Source organism: Ursus maritimus, unplaced genomic scaffold (genome assembly GCF_017311325.1).
Source record: "Ursus maritimus isolate PB19 unplaced genomic scaffold, ASM1731132v1 scaffold_25, whole genome shotgun sequence".
NCBI classification, from domain to species: domain Eukaryota; kingdom Metazoa; phylum Chordata; class Mammalia; order Carnivora; family Ursidae; genus Ursus; species Ursus maritimus.
The window spans coordinates 38568287-38583822 of NW_024425008.1; the positions used below are offsets into that span (position 1 = coordinate 38568287).

At 37.2% G+C, this 15536-nt stretch overlaps 1 protein-coding gene across 4 annotated transcripts in view; it reads right to left on the bottom strand.

Moving 5' to 3' along the window:
• The window catches only part of LOC103672679 (JNK1/MAPK8 associated membrane protein), a 34775-nt gene that overhangs the window by 11416 nt on the left and 7823 nt on the right, over nucleotides 1–15536 (bottom strand). For all 4 annotated transcript variants that reach the window (XM_008701415.2, XM_008701431.2, XM_040641824.1 and 1 more), the window contains 3 exons: nucleotides 12593–12799; nucleotides 10303–10484; nucleotides 6721–6797 (listed from right to left, as the gene is read on the bottom strand). In XM_008701415.2, the coding sequence (XP_008699637.1) occupies nucleotides 6721–6797; nucleotides 10303–10484; nucleotides 12593–12799 (466 nt within the window). The remainder of the gene's footprint in view (nucleotides 1–6720; nucleotides 6798–10302; nucleotides 10485–12592; nucleotides 12800–15536) is intronic.

Genomic DNA, 15536 nt, shown 5'->3' on the forward strand with positions numbered 1-15536 from the left:
AGCCCTACAGGAGATATTAAGGGGGGTTCTATAAAAGTAAAAAGGCCCCAAGAGTGATAGAGAACAGAAATTTACAATCTATAGAAACAAAGACTTCACAGGCAACATGACATCATTAAAATCATCTCTCTCAATAATCGATCTCACTGTGAATGGCCTAAATGCTCCCATAAAATGCCACAGGGTTGCAGATTGGATAAAAAGACATGACCCATCCATTTGCTGTCTACAAGAGACTCATCTTGAACCTAAAGATACATCCAGACTGAAAGTGAAAGGATGGAAAACAATTTTTCATGCCAACGGACCTCAAAGAAAGCTGGGGTAGCAATTCTCAGACAGATTACATTTTAAACTAAAAATTGTAGTTAGAGATACAGAAGGACACTATATTATTCTTAAAGGATGTATCCAACAAGTGGGTATGACAATTATAAATATCTATGCCCCCAACAGGGGAGCAGCTAGATACACAAGCCAACTCTTAACCAGAATAAAGAGACATATAGATAATAATCCATTAATAGTAGGAGACCTCAACACTCCGCTATCAGCAATAGACAGATCACCTAAGCAGAAAATCAACAAAGAAACAAGAGCTTTGAATGACATACTAGACCAGATGGACCTCACAGATATATACAGAACACTACACCCCAGAACAACAGAATACTCATTCTTTTCGAATGCACATGGAACTTTCTCCAGAATAGACCATATATTGGGTCACAAAAACAGGTCTCAACCGATACCAAAAGGCTGAGATTATTCCCTGCATATTCTCAGACCACAATGCTTTGAAACTGGAACTCAATCACAAGGAAAAATTTGGAAGAAACTCAAACACTTGAAAAAACTAAGAAACTAAGAACCATCCTGCTCAAGAATGATTGGGTAAACCAGGAAATCAAATATCAATTTAAACAATTTATGGAGACCAAAGAGAATGAAAACACAATGGTCCAAAACCTATGGGACACTGCAAAGGCAGTCCTAGGGGGAAAATACATAGCCATACAGGCCTCGCTCAAAAGAACAGAAAAATCTAAAATGCAGTTTTTATATTCTCACCTCAAGAAGCTGGAGCTGGAACAGAAGAGGCCTAACCCACGCACGAGAAGGCAGTTGATCAAGATGAGAGCAGAGATCAATGAATTAGAAACCAGGAGCACAGTAGACCAGATCAACAGAACTAGAAGCTGGTTCTTAGAAAGAATAAATAAGATCAATAAGCCACTGGCCAGACTTATTCAAAAGAACAGAGAAAGGACCCAAATTAATAAAATTATGAATGAAAGGAGAGAGATCACGACCAACACCAATGAAATAGGAAGGATCATTAGAAACTTTTATCAACAGCTTTATGCCAATAAATTAAACAACCTGGATGAAATGGATGCCTTCCTGGAAACCTATAAACTACCACAACCAAGACTGAAACAGGAAGAAACTGATTATTTAAACAGACTGATTAATTATGAAGAGATTGAAGCAGTGATCAAAAACCTCCCAAAAAAACAAGAGTCCAGGGCCTGACGGATTCCCCAGGGAATTCTACCAAACATTCAAAGAAGAAACAATACCTATTCTCCTGAAGCTGTTTCAAAAAATAGAAACAGAAGGAAAACTACCAAACTCATTCTGTGAGGCCAGTATTACCTTGATCCCCAAACCAGGCAAAGACCCCACCAAAAAGGAGAATTATAGACCAATATCCCTGATGAATATGGATGCCAAAATTCTCAACAAGATCCTAGCTAATAGGATCCAACAGTACATTAAAAGGATTATCCATCATGACCAAGTGGGATTCATCCCTGGGGTGCAACAGTGGTTCAACATTCGCAAATCGATCAGCGTGATAGATCATATCAACAAGAAAAGAGTCAAGAACCATGTGATCTGCTCAGTTGATGCAGAAAAAGCATTTGACAAAATACAGCATCCTTTCCTGATTAAAACACTTCAGAGTGTAGGGATAGAGGGTACATTCCTCAATTTCATAAAAACCATCTATGAAAAGCCTACAGCAAATATCATTCTCAACGGGGAAAAGCTGAAAGCCTTTCCCTTAAGATCAGGAACACGACAATGATGCCCACTCTCGCCATTATTATTCAACACAGTACTAGAAGTCCTTACAACAGCAATCAGACAACAGAAAGGGATAAAAGGTATTCAAATCGGCAAAGAAGAAGTCAAACTGTCTCTCTTTGCAGGTGACATGATACTTTATATGGAAAACCCAAAAGACTCCACCCCCAAACTACTAGAACATAAGAGCAATTCAGTAATGTGAGGCGGGATACAAAATCAATGCCGAAAATCAGTTGCATTTCTATACACAAACAATGCTATGGACTGAAGAAAGAAATTGGAAGATTCATTTCCATTTACAACCTTTACCAAAATAGTATCTGGAATCAACCAGAGGCGATAAAGGACCCTATCATACTAAGAAACTATAATCACTCTTGAAAGACGACTTGGAAAGACACAAAGATGGAAAAAATATTCCATGCTCATGGTTGGAAGAATAAACACTAGTTACAAATATACTACAGAGCAATCTACACTTTCGTGCCAGTCCCGATCAAAATACCAATGACATTTTTCAAAGAACTGGAACAAACAATCTAAAATTTGTGTAGAACCTAGAAAAGGCCCGAATCAGGAACTGTTGAAAAGGAAAAACTAAAGCTGGGGCATCACGTTTGCATTCAAAGCTATACCCACAAAGCTGTGATCACAAAGACAGCATGGTACTGTCACAAAACAGACCACATAGACCAATGGAACACGAATACGAGAACCCCAGAAATGGACCCTCAGCTCTTTGAGCTAACTGCTTTGACAATTAGCAGGAAAAACATCCAGTGGAAAAGGACAGTCTCTTCAACTAATGGTGCTGGGAAAATTGGACAGCTACATGCAAAAAAATGAAACTTGACCACTCTCTCACACCATACACAAAGATAAACTCCAAACGGATGAAAGACCTCGATGTGAGACAGAATCCATCAAAATCCTAGAGGAGAATATAGGCTTCCAACCTCTAGCATCAGCCACAGCAACTTCTTTCATGACATCTCAAAGGCAAGAAACAAAGGAAAAAAATGAACTTTTGGGCTTCATCAAGATAAAAAGCTTCTGCACAAAAGGAAACAGTCAAAAAAAACTAAGAGGCAGCCCATGGAATGGGAGAAGATATTTGCAAATGACACTACAGATAAAAGATTAGTATCCAAGATCTACAAAGAACTTCTCAAACTCAATACATGTGAAACAAATAATCAAATCAAAAAATGGGCAGAAGATATGAACAGACACTTTTCCAATGATGACATACAAATGGCTAGACACATGAAAAAATATGTTCAAAATCATTAGCCATCAGGAAATTCAAATCCAAACCACATTGAGATTACCACGTTGAGTTAGAATGGCAAAAATTGACAAGGCAGGAAACAACAAATGTTGGAGAGGTTGTGGATAAAGGGGATCCCTCTTACATTGTTGGTGGGAATGCAAGTTGGTACAGCCACTTTGGAGAACAGTGTGAAGGTCCCTTAAAATGTTAAAAATTGAGCTACCCTATGATCCAGCAATTGCACTACTGGGTATTTAACCCAAAGATACAGATGTAGTGAAGAGAAGGGCCATATGCACCCCAATGTTCATAGCAGCATTGTCCAAAATAGCTAAATTGTAGAAGGAGCTGAGATGCCCTTCAACATATGACTGGATTAAGAAGATGTGGTCCATATACACAATGGAATATTACTCAGCCATCAAAAAGAACTATTTCACAACATTTGCAGCAACATGGACGGAACTGGAGGAGATAATGCTAAGTGAAATAAGTCAAGCAGAGAAAGACAATTATCATATGGTTTCACTCATTTATGGAACATAAGAAGTAGGAAGATCGGTAGGAGAAGAAAGGGAAGAAGGAAGGGGGGTAAACAGAAGGGGGAATGAACCATGAGAGACTGTGGACTCTGGGAAACAAACTGAGGGCTTCAGAGGGGCGGGGGGTGGGGGACTGGGATAGGCCAGTGATGGGTATTAAGGAGGGCACGTATTGCATGGTGCACTGGGTGTTATACACAAGTAATGAAACATGGAACACTACATGAAAAACTAATGATGTACTGTATGGTGACTAACATAACATAATAAAAAATTATTATTAAAAAAAAAATGGGCAGAGGACTTGGGCAATTTTCCCAAAAAAGACATCCAGATGGCCAACAGACACAGGAAAAGATGGTCAATATCACTATTCATCAGGAAAATCCAAATCGAGACTACAATGAGATACCATCTTATGCCTGTCAGCATGGCTAAAATCAAGAACACAAGAAACACATGCTGGCGAGGCTGTGGCGAAAAAGGACCCTCGTGCACTAGGAATTCCAACTGCTTCAGCCACTGTGGAAAACAGTATGGAGGTTCTTCAAAAAAATTAAAAACAGAATTACCACATTCCACTACTGAGTATTTACCCAAAGGAAACCCTAATCTGAAAAGATACGTGCACTCCCCTCTTTATTGCAGCATTATTTACATAGCCAAGATATGGAAGCAACCCATGTATCCATGGATCGATGAATGGATAAAGGTGTGGTACACATAAACAATGGGATATTACTCAGCCATAAAAAAGGATGAGATCTTGCCATTTGCAACAACATGGATGGACCTAGAGGGTACAGTGCTAAGTGAAGTCAGTCAGACAAATACCATATGATTTCACTCATATGTGGAATTTAAGAAACAAATGATAAAAAGGGACTAAAACAAAATAAAAAAGACTCAAACAGAACAAACTGGTGGTTACCAGAGGGGAGATGGGTGAGGAAAGGGGATGAAGAGTACACATGTCATGATGAGCACTGAGTAATGTATAGAATTGCTGGATGATTATACTGTACACCTGAAACTAATATAACACCCTATGTTAATAATTCAATAAAAATAAAATGTTTCCACACAATAACCACAGAATCACACAATGTTTGACCTAAAAAGGACCTAAGAAATCACAGTCTAGCCACTACACTTCATAGATGAGGAAACCGAGGCTTCTGACAGCCATAATAAGCACTCAGGGGCAGCACCAAAAAAGGAGCCCATGTCTCTAAATTCTAGTCCACACCATCATTCAACCCTGGAAACACTATAGTTTCTTCCGAGAGAGATGAACTAGAAGAGGCCTCCACAAGACACGCCTTCCTCCTGCCCTGATCCACTGGAGCTGAGCCTTAGAGGTAGAAAGTAGGAGGTACACCCAACTTGCTCAATCTCTAGTATTCTTGGAGTCTGCCGCCTGGATAATTAGAAGGGAGCAGAAATGACTTGTGAACAGTCTGATTTCCTTTTAATCTTTAAACAGCTCTCTAATATGTAGAAATCGGAGGGAATAGGTTATTATAAAGGTAGTATCTAAAGGTGCTAATAAACATACTAAAATGTAAGCTGCAGTAGGTTACGGACTCTCTCTTACTAAATGACTCATCGACTCACTTAGAACTAGATTATCTTTCCCTGATTCAGGTCCCTATTTCTGATTCATTATAGAGTGCTAACTGAAGTACACGAACATTTTATATAGGAGAGATTCCTGGAGCAGAGATATAAGTTTCAAGCTAATTTAACTATTCATAGTAGTGACAGATAATAAACAAAAATTCAAAAACCTCATTTTATTAAAATAACCAATCATTTCCTCCCTCAAGTCTTTCCTTAGAGTAGATAAAAGTGACAAAATGAATTTGCTTATCTTCTTTAAACATACTGTATTGTTGATTAAAGATTACGAAGGAGAAACGGAAATAGTATACAAATGAAAAAATCTGAATCGCCATAAAAATATTCTGTCTAGCTCCTCTACTACTATTTTACCTGAAAGTCATTCCCTCTCATTCTTTCACTAATGTAAAAGAAAAAGGAGTAACAGCAATGACTCCAAAATAGGTCACAACTTACTTTCTCTGGGTTGAACTTTTTTATGAAAGAACAATGAGAAAGCACACATCTTATCAACAGTAGTATGCACCTGACTGTGCCAAGGCACTAGGTTAGCAAGCTACACTTCTATTCCTTTCGAGTTCAAGGAATAACTCAAAAAGTTTTAACAGTGGCCTTCCACTGAAATACTATAAAGAGGCACAAAATGGAGATCTCAAAACAGGAACAGTATCAAAACTAATATGACTATGACATTATTCCCAAATCACCAAAATATTAGAGCGCTAAAGTAAAAACATCCATAATCAAGAAAATAAAACTGGGAACAAAATACAGAAGAGTACAAAATGTATATAATTACTGATGACTGTCCGTGTTGCCATTGTAAAAGTGTAAAATCAGTCCTATATACGATAAAGCATTTCATGTTTCCTTCAAAAAAGTATTAACAACCTTCAACATTTCAATAATTAAACATTTTCTATGTGGGTAAATTATGTGAAATGACTGTTTTTTCTCCAACATGCTGGATAGTTGAGCCTACTACTTCACTAATTTCCCAAGCAAATATAGTCCAATATACAACCTTTCATAAACTTAAGCTAAAAGCTACTGAGTGCCAACAATTACCAAGGATTACTAAATCAGTTGTACCATATCGTATCATATGTACTATTCTCCTGTTCAGTTGTTAAATCTATCTAAAACAAACAAAACCTTTAACAAAGGAAAAAAAAGATTTCCTACCTCTATTTCAGAAGCTGACATGTACACAGCCAGAGTAACCAAAGATAATACCAATATAATGTACGGGAAAGCATAATCTGAAAAACAAACATTGGTATTATATTGAAAATTAAATTTTCTGAATAAACCATCAAAAAACTTCAGTATAACAGTATATAAAACAGTATAATTCTCCCCATAGGTGAAAACTTTCTCAACCAGTCCTATGAGAGACTTAAATCCTAATGCCCTAAGGGAGGGGTCAGCAAGCTTTCTCTAAAGGGCCAGATAGTAAAGATTTTTGGCTTTGGCAGCCATATGGTCACTGTTTCAATCACCCAAGTCCCCGTTGTAGTGGGATACAGCCAGACAATAAATAAAGGAATGGGTGTGGCTATGTTCCAATAAATAAAACTTTAGGGATAATAAAATGCAAATTTCACATAATTTTCACATGTTAAGAATTAATTACTACTATTCTCTTATTTTTTTCTACTGTTTAAAATTGTAAAACTATTGTTGGCCCAGCTTTGAAGACCCTACCTTAAGGCATCCATCGAATGTAAAGAATTAACTTCTGTCTATGCATCTAGAATACTAGTATGTACCAAACTTGGGAGAATTGAGAAAGTAATTACTCAAATAATTTTGTTTTGTGGTCCAGATGGAGGATGTTGGTTGAGAAAAGCTATACAGTTTTAATTACTCTTTAGAAAAGTTCATGCATCAATAAACTTCAAAGGACAAATGGATCATTCAGTGTTCTTTATGTCAAAATTCTAGATATTTCAACTTCAAGCAAAATTTTTCCTTATAAAATACTATCTTAAAATGGTTTCAATTTATAGCACACTAAAACAAATGAACAAATTGAGAATAAAGTCTTGAATTATTTTTCATATCATTATTTTAAAACAACTTCAATTTATGAAACCACTAATCATTCTACATTGCAATGGAACCCATCTGAACAATCACAAATGTTAATTCAGAAAGCAGAAGCCAGAAACTCTGACTTATCTATACAGGCCCAATTCCAACTTACTAAATAACTGAATGCCTTGTTTGACATTTAGAAAAACCTTTTATTTCATAGACACCGATTAGGTCCTCAACCAACCATTCAAAAAAAAAAAATCCTCTTTAAAATTTATGAAAAACAATGTTGCTAATGATACCTATTTAAGACTGCGTAGTAAAAAACCATCTAAGTTAAAAAAAAGAGAGCAAGGAAGTTTCTAACAAGGCCCAAACTTATGGGTAGAAGAGGGTGGTCTTGGGCTCAGGCATGGTTCTTACTCTAGGGTGTATAACAATTTGAGATTTGGAGCTACTAGGCCTAGGGGTAAGGCCTGAGAATCTGCATTTTAGTTCCCCTTAGTGGTTTGGATCACACTTAAAAACAGGCTTCAATAATTCCAAGCAGGTAAAATTTGTCACAGACCTCTTCCGAATAACTCATGTCCCCCTCCCTAGACCCAGATATCTTAAGCTACCAGAAGCCACTTGCTGCTCTACTTGGCTCAGACATCTATATTTCCTTGTTATGAACAGAATGTTTGTGTCCCCTAAAATTCTGCTGAAATCCTAACTCGCAACGTGACGGTATTTGGAGGTGGGGTCTTCGGGAGGTGATCAGGACACGAGGGCAGCGCCCTTGTGAATGAAATTAGCGCCCTTACATAAGAGAGCCCCCCGCCACTTCTGCCACATGAGGACACAGTGGGCTCTTATCCAGACACCAAATCTGCTGCCTTGCTCTTAGACTTTCCATTCTCCAGGACTGTGAGAAAAAAATTTCTGTTGTTCGCAAGCCACCTCATCTGTGGTACTGCTACGGCAGTCTGAAATGACTAGGACACCCCTACAAACCAAAATTATCTATTTTCTTTTTTTTCAATATCAAAAAATTACAAGTTGGTATGATAACCTCTGTGACTAACCTCAGCAGACCGCATAAATTTATATTTAGTGCAAATGAACACTAACTCCTTGATCCTCACACTGAATGTGTTTTGAGCAGACGCTTGTTAACGAAACGATCTGATGTTCAGTACGGGACAAAGCATTTTTCGACATAGGCAGCTACAGTATGCGAAGCAACGGGGTCTGGCAGTCTCCCTGGGTTAACTTCCACAGCTTTTTCCCCTCAAGAAGTTCTACACAATAGCACCACCTGTAGTCTAGGACGCAGGGTGCGGGCTGACCATTCCTGAATCTTTCCAGCCTAGACAGCTCTCCTAAGCACCAGACTGGTATAAATAATTACCTGTACTCTTGTGAATATCCTATGAACAGCTAAAACCGGATTCACTGGTCATCAACCTGTTTTATTTGCTGCTTCTAATATTTCCTTCTGTTACTCCATTCACCAGTTACTAAGTCAGAAAACTACTCTATCATATTCTCCTCCTATTCCCTCACCCCTATGTTTAATCAGTTCCCCAGTTTAGGTTAATCCTATCTTCAAAATACTCTCCATTCCCAGTGTTTCTCTGCTTTAGGCCAGAGAGTCAGACTTGGCTAGCTGCACTAACCTCTTAACTGATCCCCCAGGTCCTCTTCCCCTGCCAATCCATCTTCCACACTGCTATCAATGAGTTCTCTTTCCAAAATGCAAACCTAGCTATGTCACTCTTCTGCCTAAAATCCTTAAGGAGTAGGTCTCTATTCCCTAGAGCAAGAATAGAGCTACAGAGGCCAGCCAGGCAGGTAGTAACAGAAGTGGGCCAAACCTAAGAAAATAGGGAATGTTAGGGGTTAGAAGGAGCTATACATTTTCAAATACTATGCAGGCCAACCGAAACAAAATATCTGAAAACTAGAATATGAGGGATAACAGACCTCTGACTAGTCTCCAATTTACTCTTCCCTTGGCCTCATCTTCACAAGCCCCATCCTCCACCAGAACCAAATTCATTACCAAGCTACATAATGATGCCAGTCTTGCCTAGTTCCCCAGTAGGCTTCACATAAAAGATGGCATCTAACATCTCTGCAACATTCAATGTCACCTATTCAAGTAAGTGCTATACCACATTCTCTCAGCTACTTATAGCTTTCCTGCTAGTATGTCAGTTCTTTAACACCAACTTTTTCTTATTCTTCTTTTGAGTCACAATTCAGTCTAAACAGTTGCTGAATAAATGAATGGCTATATTAAAATAAAGAATATACTAAGGATTCGTTTACTGTACCTAAATGGCTTTAATAAAAGAACTCAAACACTGAAGACATAACTTAATGATAAATATGTTAGTTTATATTATCAAGAGTAATTTCCATATATTATATGCAAAAACAAGTTCTTTTTTTAATTTATACTCAGGTTTTTAAAATATTCCTAATTAGGTTAAAAGCTTCAGATACAAAGTATTCTTTCAATAGAAATCAGCTTTGGTTAGTTTGAGAATATCTATTCCATTCCAAGAAGCCCATTTTTTATTTTTTTTATAAGACTGATTATGTTTTAGCAAAAATACGTATTTTCAAGGATTAAACAAACCATTTTAAAGAAAAAGATCCAAAATTATACTTAGAGAAAATACTGTTTATCACACATAAAAATAAATATATTTCATTGACTTGACCCATGAAACTTACATAAAAGGCCTCCGCCAACTGCCTGAAGCACAGTTAAAATTGGGAAGAAGTAAAGTGCAGCATAAATACTTTTAAATCGATCAGACTTTCCTAACCCACAGGCAATCTTCTTTACCAGAAGGGGTCGGAGCAGCATCATCAATACCAAGCAGAATGCGTAATAGATAAATACAATGGTGTATCTGTAAAATAAAACCAGGAACCATAGCACTGAAAATATGTTTTAAAATATCTATTACTGATCAATTTAAAACCAAAGATGCTAAAAAAGATTTTAAAAGTGTATTAAGTCAGCCTAGTAACTCATAAGGTTTTAGTAATGTAAACATTTTTATAGTAAGTTTCTAATACCAGAAGTTTGCGTGCTTTTCCATGTCTCATCTAATCAAGTTCCCCTCAAAACTACAATTAGCAGTAAAGTATCCTGGTATTTTTCAATTTGTAAGGAACTAGGCTATATATACCAACAGAGAAAATAGCCTCCATTAGTCAATGTCATAGTGTTCCAAAGCTTCTGATAATTTTATGCCATTCCTTTTTGTTGACTCACAAAAGAAAAAAATTTCTATAACTTTTGGTAGTCCTGGAGCTTTTTTTTTCTTAAGTTTTTTTTTTTTTTTTTAGTAATCTCTATGTCCAACCTGGGGCTTGAACTCACAACCCAGAAATCAAGAGTCGCGTGCTCTTCCGACTGAGCCAGCCAGGTACCCTGGGTAGTCCTGCCGCTTTCTGAAAAGTTTAGCCCCCGTCTGGCCATATAGTTACATTTAAATGGCTATGTAAAGTAAATAATATGTATAAACCCAATGCTGATACCGTAAAATCTTCTCATAATTTTCAAAAACCACTGTTCTGTATGATTAATAAAACAAGGCACACAGGCCACTGCACAGTGACTACTGGTAAAGATGCTGAGGAAAAAAATATCTACTTAATTCAAAGATGGTGAACATATCCTGAAAAATGAAGTTGTGTGAGGATGTGGCTGTTATGGCTACAGAATGAGGGTGGAGAGCACCTATTTGCCTAATCTTAGTATTTGTCGACTCTCCTACTATATGCTTTAAAGATAATATAAAGAACACTATATATGTGACCAGCAGTAAATGAGTCTGATTTTGTTTCAAATAAGATGGTTATATATGATATCTGATTCCCTTTTTAAGCTCTCTAAATAGGACCAGGTTAAGTTCTGCAGGCTCTTGGGTAGTATGAGAAGAGAATAATCTAAGCTGAGAGTTATAGCTCTATGAAACCAACCAGAATGCATTATCAGTCTTTTATATATAGTCTTGTATGTAAGTTATATGTATATATAGAGACAGAGACGGCATATATACAGGAAATAATTTACAGGGCTTAATGGTAGGCAAGTGGAAAGATATTCATATCTCTGTATCTGGAACCTTATTTTTTTAAATTATCTTTTTACATACGTGCATGTGTTTTTCACACTTAGTACTCTTAGGAACCTGCACAAAAAGGACTATTTTCTTAAGCATATTATGTAATGGTAACTTGCTGTAACTACGAGAATGTAAATACCAGCCTCTTATATTACACCTTTACCAAGAAAAACACATGAAAATGAAACGAGGAAAAATTCTAAAAACAAAGTAATCTGGGATAGTATCATACAGAGTCTTATGGATTTGGTATTTTTAAAACAAAACATTCTTATGGAAATTATAAACATTTGTTTTGGAAAAAAGCAAAAAAAACATTAACCCAAGCACTCTAATTACAATGCTAGCTACTATTTTATTCAGTGCTTCCTATACGTAAGGCACTGCACCTGGTATCTGGTATGTGCAGACTTATTTAATCCACACAATCACCTTATAAGGTACCGTTACTCCCATTTTTACCAACGGGAAAATGGAGGTTATGAGAGGCTCTTAACATGATCACGTTACTACAGCAGCTCAGGATTCAAACTAGAGCCTGTTTTTAGCTCTAAAGCCCATAGTCTCCTCTATGTCAGATATTGCTTCTCTGTTGCACATCATAAAGGTTTTCCTTGTAACTCCCTTTTAAAGAAACAGATACTGCTCATTTTAGAAATGCTTACACACACTTCAACACCAGCACAAAAATACTTTCACTTGTATTATACCAAAATGTATTTCTATTCCCTTCTATTAGACTATGTAGCCCTCAAGAGAAGAAAATAATTTCTGTATATCTCCCCCAGTGCCTGGAAACCATTTTTCAATACTCAACCTGTTGAAATCAATAAAATCTATAACTCTCATTTTTTTAATGATCTTCAGTCTATATAAATACTTACAGCGGGTAAACAGCTTCATGAGTACAGTGCACTGTGGTAACGTAATCGGGACTTGGGTTGTAAAGCATTGTGTACCAGTCAGAAAGCATCAGTACTCGACATGAACGGATATAAAGAACGCCAACCGGATCACTCACAAGTAAGGTGATAACAGCTGCCATACTACATTCGAATAATGCAGTGATGTGCTGGAAAAGCGCACTGGAACTAGTAAAACAAAAGCAGCACAATTACCAGAAGATTTTCAGTATTTCAATGGCTTTTAAGAAAACCTATATGTTTCAAAATACAGATTCTAAAGGGAAATTTTAACTGATAAATCCTGAAACTAAAAAACTAAACTATCTCCCAAGTAGGTAAGAAAAGTCAAACATGAAAACCACTTGAGAAAAGTTGAACCTTCTATACTAAAAAGGGATACTCATCCTTGATAACAGTGTGCCAATATTACCTAAATGTACAGAAGAGCAGAAATTCAGAGCTTCCTTTATCTTTAGTGACTTGCCAAACTGTTACGAATGTCTTAGTTATCTATGCATCATTTTAAAGTATCTTAAATATAAAAAGCAATAAAAGAGTATATGTAATATATATTAGGTATAAAGTATAATAATATAGTAAACATTATAAACTCATCATCTAACCCAGTAACTAGAACATTAACAACCTGTATTTACCTCTGCTCCTTCCTCATTCCCCACTCCCGGGTCTCCCCAAAGAGGTAACCATTATACTAAATTGTCTTTATCACTTTTTCTGAAGTTTTTATTCCAATTAGATTATGTTTCAAAACCACTCTGTCTAGTTTTACTTATTTTTTTTTTAAAGAGTTATTTATTTGAAAGAGAAAGAGAGGGAGAGCACATGTGCACATGTGAGAATCTCAAGCAGACTCCCTGCTGAGCACAGAGCCTGAGGCAGGGCTCAATCTCATGACCCTGAGATCACCACCTGAGCTGAAATCAAGAGTTGGATGCTTAACCAACTAAGCCACCCAGGCGCCCCAAGTTTTGGTTATTTTTAAGCACTATAAAGTGATATTCGTCTTTTTTTTTTTTCCGTTCAAAATTACATTTCCAAGATTCATCCATGGCACTGATTGGATGCTAAACGTCAGTCATTATCACTGCTGTATAATATTCTACTGTGTGCCCATTCCATCGTTTATCCATTTGCTGTTTTAGTTAAGTATGCTGCCAATGTCTTCCTCTCAGTTTATAGGTTAAATTTTCACTTTCTTGTGATATCTATGAACAGATGTTCTAAATTTTAATGTAATTTACTTTTAATTTAATGTAATTTACTTTATCAATTTTTAAATTTCTGGTTAGCATTTTAATGTTCTGAGAAATCCTTATTCTGAGAAAAAGATTAACCTACAGTTTTCTTCTAAAAGTTTTAAGGTTTTGCTTTACACACTTAAATCTTTGACCCACCTAGAATAGATTTCTGTGTATAATCTAAGTAGAGTGTGACTAGATTTTCCCACTTGGGTACCCCAACTGTCCCAGCAGCAGCACATTCCTGCGCAGTTTACTCTCCCTCCTACCCCTCACCCCACCCAAACTGCCATGCCGCTTTTGCCATACGAGTTTCATAAATAACTGGTCTGTTGTTATGTTCTGTATTTTGTTCCTGGGGTTCATTTTTATCCCTGAAACAAAAGAATATGACAATAATTCTTGATAATTACATACATTCTTCTACTTCTTCAGTGGTCTTGGCCATTCTTAGGCTTTGCACTTCCATATAGATTGTAGAATTAGCTTGTCATGTGCCACAATATGAATCCAATGTAGCTTAGCTACCTAAGTCCATCTCACCGTACCATGGTGCTATAAATGAAATACAGGGAAATAACTGATCCTGTATATTTACCTTACAGCCAGCCTCTTTAGTAAACTCTCTTATTATTTCTGTTACCTAGTCTACAGACGCTTTTGAGCTCTCTATCTGAACAATGTTTCAGTTATCTATCACTCATAGCAAACCACCCCAAAACTGATTGGCTTGAAACCACTACCACTGATTATTTCTGACTAGCCTGTGGTTTGACTGGGCTCCCCCGAGCAGTCCTATCTGTTCCACGTGATACCAATCCGGGATGCACTTGTCTAGACACTTGACTAGGCTGCAGTGTTCAAAATGAGGAACCCGTACGGCTGGAGCAGGTGCCAGCTGTGAGCACACATGGGGCTGCTGACCAGAGCACCATGTGGTCTCTTATTTTTTGTGTTCTGCAGTTTAATTATAATGTGAATAGTAATGAATTTCTTATTTATTCTGCTTGGAATGTGTTTTGCTTCCCCAGGAACAAGTCTGCGAATCTGTTTTTCACTATGTCTGTAAAACCCGAAGCTAATAAATCTTTAAATATTGGCTCTTCTTCATTTTCTCTATTTTTTCTGAAGACTCTGATTGGAAACTATGCACAAAGAGTTAATAAAACTTTTCCTCCACACATGAGACTCTGACTTTCAGTTAACTCTAGCTCAGTTCCTCTGGAAGCCTGATAAGCGTAAAATGTCAACTTTATTGCCAGGTAACATTGCTTAGGATACGAACAATCCCTTGATTGGCAAACTGTATCTGGACTGGGGAGAACTATAAATAAGCAATAAATACCTGATGGGGACACCATGGTCTGGCTTTCTCGAGTTCAGCGATTCTTGTAATTGGAATGTCCCTTGCAGGACTCTGGAAGCTCTACTTATGGAGAGGTTACAGAAAGGATGGCTCCTTTAGGGCGTAAGACCTTAAGCCTGGACTCCCACACCCACTCAGTGTGGATTTTATCTTCTTGAAAGCTGATGCTGCCCTGAAGGCAAGCTGTGTTCCTTCTGGGCAGACTGATGCTTGGTATGACCTATGGTGGTCTCGGAAGTCCGAATGTTTAATTGAACCTAGCTGGGTTCCCAACAGGTCTTATAGACACACATGACAG